Source organism: Habropoda laboriosa, unplaced genomic scaffold (assembly GCF_001263275.1).
Source record: "Habropoda laboriosa isolate 0110345459 unplaced genomic scaffold, ASM126327v1 scaffold2, whole genome shotgun sequence".
NCBI classification, from domain to species: Eukaryota; Metazoa; Arthropoda; class Insecta; order Hymenoptera; family Apidae; genus Habropoda; species Habropoda laboriosa.
The window spans coordinates 1,712,849-1,719,856 of record NW_017100190.1 but is presented as its reverse complement, the minus strand read 5'-3'; the positions used below and the strand labels follow the sequence as shown (position 1 = coordinate 1,719,856).

At 41.4% G+C, this 7,008-nt stretch overlaps 1 protein-coding gene across 1 annotated transcript in view; it reads right to left on the bottom strand.

The window, feature by feature from the left end:
* Window positions 1-7,008, bottom strand: part of LOC108579947 (flocculation protein FLO11) — an 80,762-nt gene that overhangs the window by 7,909 nt on the left and 65,845 nt on the right. The window contains exons 15-17 of the mRNA XM_017943585.1: window positions 5,970-6,359; window positions 2,464-2,721; window positions 1,831-2,087 (exon numbers count right to left, since the gene is read on the bottom strand). Of these exons, the coding sequence (XP_017799074.1) occupies window positions 1,831-2,087; window positions 2,464-2,721; window positions 5,970-6,359 (905 nt within the window). The remainder of the gene's footprint in view (window positions 1-1,830; window positions 2,088-2,463; window positions 2,722-5,969; window positions 6,360-7,008) is intronic.

Sequence of the window (7,008 nt, the reverse complement as noted above, 5' to 3'; positions counted from 1 at the left end):
TAAATGTTGTTCAAATTATATCGTGTTTGATCTCATTTTCATCAGAAAAATTAATAAAGTTGATATTTCAATCGCTTGGTTGCCTCGACTCACGATTCATGCTTATCTTTTATTCGCTGTCCTTGTCAACGTTCGGTAAACTACAATGGCGGGCGCGGGGCTCGAAAACGTAGTCCCTGACTCTAGGAGTGTCCGGTTTAACTTCCTTGCGGTCTGACACTTGTGGAGAATATACTGTACATATACATACAGTGACTCGTACTAAATTCGGACACTCTTTAGAACAGTACAACTTTTTTGAAATTGGATCAGACGACTTGAGTTTTTTTGAGAATTTAGGATTAGTATACTAGATGATGTGTATAAAATTTTTTGAAAATATTCCAATTTGTGGGAATCACGAAGAAAATTGTTAAGGTCACTGTTTACAACTTTTTCACCTGAGCTTGTAACGAAAATTTAAAACATACGTTTTGTAGATTTATGTCAATTATACACATGCTGAAAATTTCATCGAAATCGGTAGATATCGAAACAAGCGACAAGTATCGAAAGATGTAGGAATTTTCAGATTTATTACAATTATAGGCCGAACATCGTAGAACAGTGAGATTTTCACAATCTTTAACGATTCGTAGCTCGTAGTAACATTAACCGATTTCGATCAAATTTTCAGCATGCGTATTTTTTAAATTTTCATTACGGGCTCAGATAAAAAAGTTGTCGAATGTGACCTTTACAATTTTCTTCACGATTTCCACAAATTGCAATTTTTTCAAAAAATTTTAGACGCGTCATCTAGTATACTAATCCTTCTAACTTCTCAAAAAAAAACTCAAGTCGTTAAGTCCAATTTTTAAAAAGTTATACTGTTCTAAAGAGTGTCCGAATATTAGTAAGAGTCACCGTATGTTTAGTCTGATATGTAAGATCATACTTTTTCCTTTGGCTTTCATAGTGGATACACAGTTAAGAAATGCAAATTCTGTTAGAGTCTTACTTTTTTATTGTATCCCTGTCGCGACGATTATTTTATTATAACTTTTATCACTTCGAGAATAAATAACTATTGGTTTCTGATTGCTTCGAATATAAGCATTGTGTTATCAAAGAATTCCTTCTTTCGATTAATTTGTCATTAATTATTTTTCATTATTTTTCGTTTTTATTAAACACTTATGTACAACAATCTTTGTAAATAATCCTCAGTATGAGTTTCTAAGTGGTTAATTTACGAACAGACCATCGTCCGAAGAAAACGAGACGGAATATTAAGTTATAAGTATGGTCATACTCTTACCTTGAACCGCCTTTCTCATAACTTTCCCATCATTTCCGGGAAAAATGACAATTACATTTTTCGTTCCTTAGGATGCGTAGAATCATGCTGTAAAAAAATTTTTCGTTCCGGCCGTATGCCAAAATTGACCTTTTTTCAACATCCTCCTTTCATTGGCTAATTTTAGAATTTTTAAAATTGGAATATTTAAATTTGAGTATTGTGTAGGAACCTAGGGAAAAATATCGAGGGACCCAAACGGCTTAGCAAGCCGAGGCTTTGCGCATTACTCCCTCTCTATTCTCCCTTCAAGGTTTCTTATTTGGGTATGGAGGCGCCGATACTACAGTATCTTGAATTTAATTAGCTGAATTTAAATCTCGAATAATTCAAATTTCATTGGTTGAATTTAAATTTTGAAATTACAATATTTAAATTCATTGTTCCAATTCAAATTCTACATACTCAAATGCAAGTTGAAATTAAACAATTTCATACTATATATCTAACAAAGAATCGACCCATTTCATTCGCCATTTGTACGATTTTACCTTTTCACCGTGCATGGGGGTGCTGCCCGCGAGACCGCTCGTTGGCAAGGGGCTGTCCCTTTCCGAGTCCATGTCCTTGTGTCCGTTCAAGCCGCTAAAACTTCCGATAGAAACGCTCTCGCTTTCTGGCGATTTGTATCCGGAATGTTGCGAATGCTGTGACTTGTGCGCCAATTCAGGTGGTGCTGACTGCGGCGCCGACGGTATCGACGAAGGTGCCCAAGTCTTCGCCTCGCTATGCGGACGCGTCAGGGGTTCTTTGAAATAAACGCAAACACGATAAGCTTGAAAATTTCACCCTTTAATTTTTCACGATCAATCACACAGCCGCAAAACGGTTCTCCTTTTCACAACAGGCCACGTCTATCAAAAAACTCGGGCGTGTTTCAATCCTTTTGCAATATTTCTCTCCTTCAAAGTACCTATTTAGTTCTATTAAATTCCTGCTACATATTGAAAACTACCAGCAACATTTCTTCTGCAAAGATTATCCTTTATGTTTTTATTTATTAGCTGTAGAAGTAATTGGACGAATTGATTGAAAGTTAAGAAGAAATTGGAAGAGAAGTAGAGACAGATTCGTAAGAATTTGAGTGTGTTAAATGAAGAAAAAACTGGAAACATATCAGCTACCTTCTCTGACGTTTTGCGTGACAGTGAATGTTTTCCCGGTGTCCAACGGCACCGTCCAATTGACCGGCTCTGGTGAGCGCATGATCATCTGCTCCGGAGATTTTACCCTTGTCGGTTCCGGCGGGCTTTTCACCACCGGCTCGTCGTCGATCCACGGGCTTGCGGCGGTTGCTGAAACTGGTGGTTGCGACGGCGGTGTCGACGCGACGCTCGACTCCCCTCCGGTCACGTCCCCGTTTATTTGCGGCTCTGCTGTCACTGGAACGTTTCATCGACGCTTTTTTACCGACGAGATATACGTCGCTCTGTCTCAACGCCCGTACTCGGGCAGTATTGCACTCGATGCCTCGAGTTCTCGTGAATTTCTCGTTTCTTGTCTCCTTTCACTTCAATTTTTCCAAACATCCTACTGAAAAATTAACCCTTTGACTACTACGGTGATGGAAATGTCTCTGAGCCCTTGCAGGTCGATCGATCGCGGAATTCTATCGTTTTACGCAATTTTTCTGCGAGTTCGTGATATTAGCACCACGTTGGTATAAAGTAATCGTTACTTAATTTATAGAGTGTCGTGTAAAGGGTGGTAAAATCGGGTAACTGGTGATTCTACATGAAAAACTGAATCGAAAACGTAGAATAAATTTTTTTCGTACGCGGCTTAGTTGTCGAGAAAATTGAATTTACATTTACGTGGGTAAACAGCGTGCGCGTCAACGCAAATGCGCATGCTCACCCCGCGAAGTTTCAAATTCAATTTCCTCCGAAACTAAACCTCTTACGAAAAAATGTTATTCTATATTTTCGATTCATTTTTTCATGCAGAATTTATACCTCCTCGTACCACCTCCAGTTACACTCTACATATTTTCATATATTTGATTTATTTCCCACGAGAAAAACCGCTACAGGGGCACACATTACCTAAAACTTTAATTTTAGTAATATCATCCGGTAGCCAAAGGGTTAGATATCACCCAAATTTCCTTTCTTTACCATAGCCGAAAAGAAAACGTTGATCGAGTCATCGAGTGCAGACAATGGAAAATCGGCGTTGCTTCGCGGTAGCATCGGAGAGAGGTCTACACAGGTGGCACAGAGCATCCCAGAAAAACAGTACACTAGCGTATACTCAATATGCAGGAAGTAACACACGTATATATATATATATCTACATATATATACAAATACATAGATAGATAGAACAGTCAGTGTATATATGATATGTATAGAGAAAGAGAGAGAAAGAGAGAGAGAGAGAGAGAGAGAGAGAGACGTAAGTGAAGGTACAGAGAAACGGTAGATATATAACACTATAGTTTCGGTTTGTGTGACGATAATACATTGGTGGTGGTAGTGGTAGTGGTGTAAATGTGCGGATGTGTTGCGCGACCAGCCCACGCAACAGGTAGACAAAAGGGCTCTAACATACACAGGCCATTGTTCTCTCTCTACCGCAGAAAACATTTACTCGATTGCACGTAGACCGGCCGTTGGTTGTACATCGCGGATAATCGTTCCCCACTTTTCTCTGCTTCCCTCTCGTGTAGACGACGACGATCGACGAGCAAAAGCCCTGCGAGCCAGACACGTTCAAAGAAAACACACAGAGCGCAGCAGAACGAAGAAAATTATATATATATATGTATATACTCGCGTTGTTTCTCGTTATGCACACGCACGTACACACAGCACAGACACAGTTATGGAAAAAAGCCAAGTAGTAGTAGTACGTACAAGTATCAGATTACAGGTTCCATGTGTATAATATGTGAGTGTACATATGTGAAAAGAAACGAACACTTACGCTCGTTGGGAAAAAACCAGCTGAAACTCGTTTCTCTGCTTCAAGTTTATTAAACGCGAGACTATCGCGTAAGTGTACGGATGTATTTATTATAGTACGTGTGGAAAGCTGATCGTACAAGAGGCAGGACAGACAGACAGACACAGTCGACAGCCTCGTTAGCTACGCACAAAGAGGCATATTCAGGCGAGATAAACACACGGCGGTGTGGAAGAACACACTGTGGATGCGAAAGCTTTCCTCGAATCCCACGGGATTTATGGTACACAGACACAGAGTGATACACGGTGAGTAATGTATAAATACGTAGTACCGGAAAGGAAAGATGCTTCTAAAATGGGTGTGACGCGCGACGGCGGCCGTTCCAAGCGAAGACCAACGGAGAACGTATATACGTAATCTACGTGTACGATATGAAAGCGTGACGAGAAAGGTGTGTGGTATTATATACTACATAGAGAGGTGCTCCATTTTCTGGACGCGCGTTTCCAGCAAAGAAGAAGAGAGAGAGAGAGAAGCCCATGGTTGCGCGGGATAGTTCTCGGGAGCCTGGGGCCATTCCACGACGTGGCTTCGGTACTTTCTGAAAGCCGCGAAGGAACACAGAAAGACGGAAACAGAATAGTGAAGAGACAGAGTAGAGACGGTGAAAAACATAGAAAAGACAGAGTAAAGTGGAGTAGTCGGTAGGGATTCGAGTGGCGAAACAGCGACGTAGAACAGAAATCGTCGCGAGTTATAGAGAGAAAGACAGAGAAAGACAGAGAAAAGATTTGTCACAACAGCAACAACAACACACGGAAAGCGGTTTTGTATGTAGGTTGTTTCTGAGCTATATGTAAGAGATTTCAACTGGTTAACGGGAGTTGGTTAGAGAAACGAAATAGTCTCGATAAATATACAGTTACTCTGCAAAATATTTCGAAACCTAACCTGCAAGATGCCAGGAGAAAATATTAATATTTAAAATAACACGTATAACGTGAACATTATACAGGGAACGTTAAAAATATTAAACCCACGAAAGCATCGACTCGATCCTTTTACAATTAACCGAAGAAACAACGTTGGAATATTTTTCGGTACAACTCCAGGTCGACGAACTGATCGTTGTTGGGTTGTTCGATTTCTTATTCGCAGGTTAACAATTGCATATACGTTTGCATGTACAGTAGCGTAACTAAAAAAGATTTTTCGTCTATCGACGAAAAAAATATTTCCACGTATCGTTAACGTAAATCAACAAGTAGCATCAAACTTTCTCTGCATATTCTACATTTATCAAGACAGTTCCCTTTCTTTCAACGAATCCCCTTTAACACGTTCGCTTTTACCCGGAAATCACAAGTGGGCATACCACTGTTTCGCAAACTCAGCCAGGCATGAACACACATGCGCACGCTGTCTCAACGTTCAACGTGGTAAATCAGCGCACCGTCGACGCACTGTCGACGCTGGCACACAGGTAGTCACATTCTCTGTCGACAATGCTTCGACGGTGGCAGCGAACGTGTAAATGAAAATTAACGTTGAATTAACAAAAAAAAAAAAATAACTCAGAAACACGTCCTGTACAGTGGTGTGTGTCACGAGCGGACAAAGAAAGAGTAGTAGTAGTAGTAGTAACGAAGAAGAAGAAGAAGAAGACAAGGCCTTGTTTTACATTTTGTTTGTTATCTGGCAGAGAGAGCATGCTACTTACTAGGTCGGACGGCGGTAGCGGCTTGGTTTGACGCGTATCGACTATCGGAGGATGATTTGGAGGGACCGGCGGCCGCAGCCGCAGCTGGCTGGTCGCGGGCCGTTTTTGCCTGAGCCTCGTTCGTAACTTGTTGGGGCCGGGTTATATCTTTAACGCGGTCCGGCCTGGCCGCAGCGGCAGCGCTCGACGCAGGTGGGTGGTGGTGATGGACACTCGTATGAATCGAATGCTTTACCGGGGGTTTTACGCTTGTACTTGTCGTGTTGGTAGTGGTTGTGGCGGTGGTGGTGGTGGTAGTAGTGGTTATAGTTGTAGTGGTACTTGTGGTAGTGGTCGAGGGTTTGGCGTGATGAAGAGGGCGATGGGGGGGAGCGGTGGTTGCGAGGAAGGCTAGAACATACCGTAGACAAAGTACAATGATGAATAAAGCCCACGGTCTTTTTCTTTCGTTCTAATTTTTATATTTTTCTTTTGGTATTCTTAAAGAGGGAGAGACTTGCGCGAACGATAATTCTCTATTAGCTAGAGAGAGAAAGAGAGAGAGAGAGAGAGAGAGAGAGAGAGAGGGAGCGGTTTGCTTAAAATGTGGTTACGGTACGACGGAGATAAAAGATTGTTAGATACCCGCGGAGAGATGTTATATTACTACGAAGGGAAGTTTGAATAGAGTTTGTTTGATATCGTGCCTTTTGAACGTTTCAGAGAGATGAATAAGCGCAACAGTTTTATAGAATTTTTGTCCTTTCTTTCTTTTTTCTCGTGTTTTCGTTCCTTGTCGGAGATGAAAAGCTTTTTAAACCGGATTCGTTCGTGCAATTATCACACATTTTAAGCAGGACCGCGTCGCTTCATTGAGGTTCATTCTTATTGGAGAGGTTATTGAGGGCTGAAGGGTGTCCCGGTGTTATCGAGCCCGCTCAGAATTACGTCCACACTCGAATATCGAGGTTTCCTTGCAATTGCGTTTCCAGTAGTCGCGGCGAACAATTGTGTCGCGTCACAATAGACGAGAGAGCGAGAGAGAGAGAGAGAGAGAAAC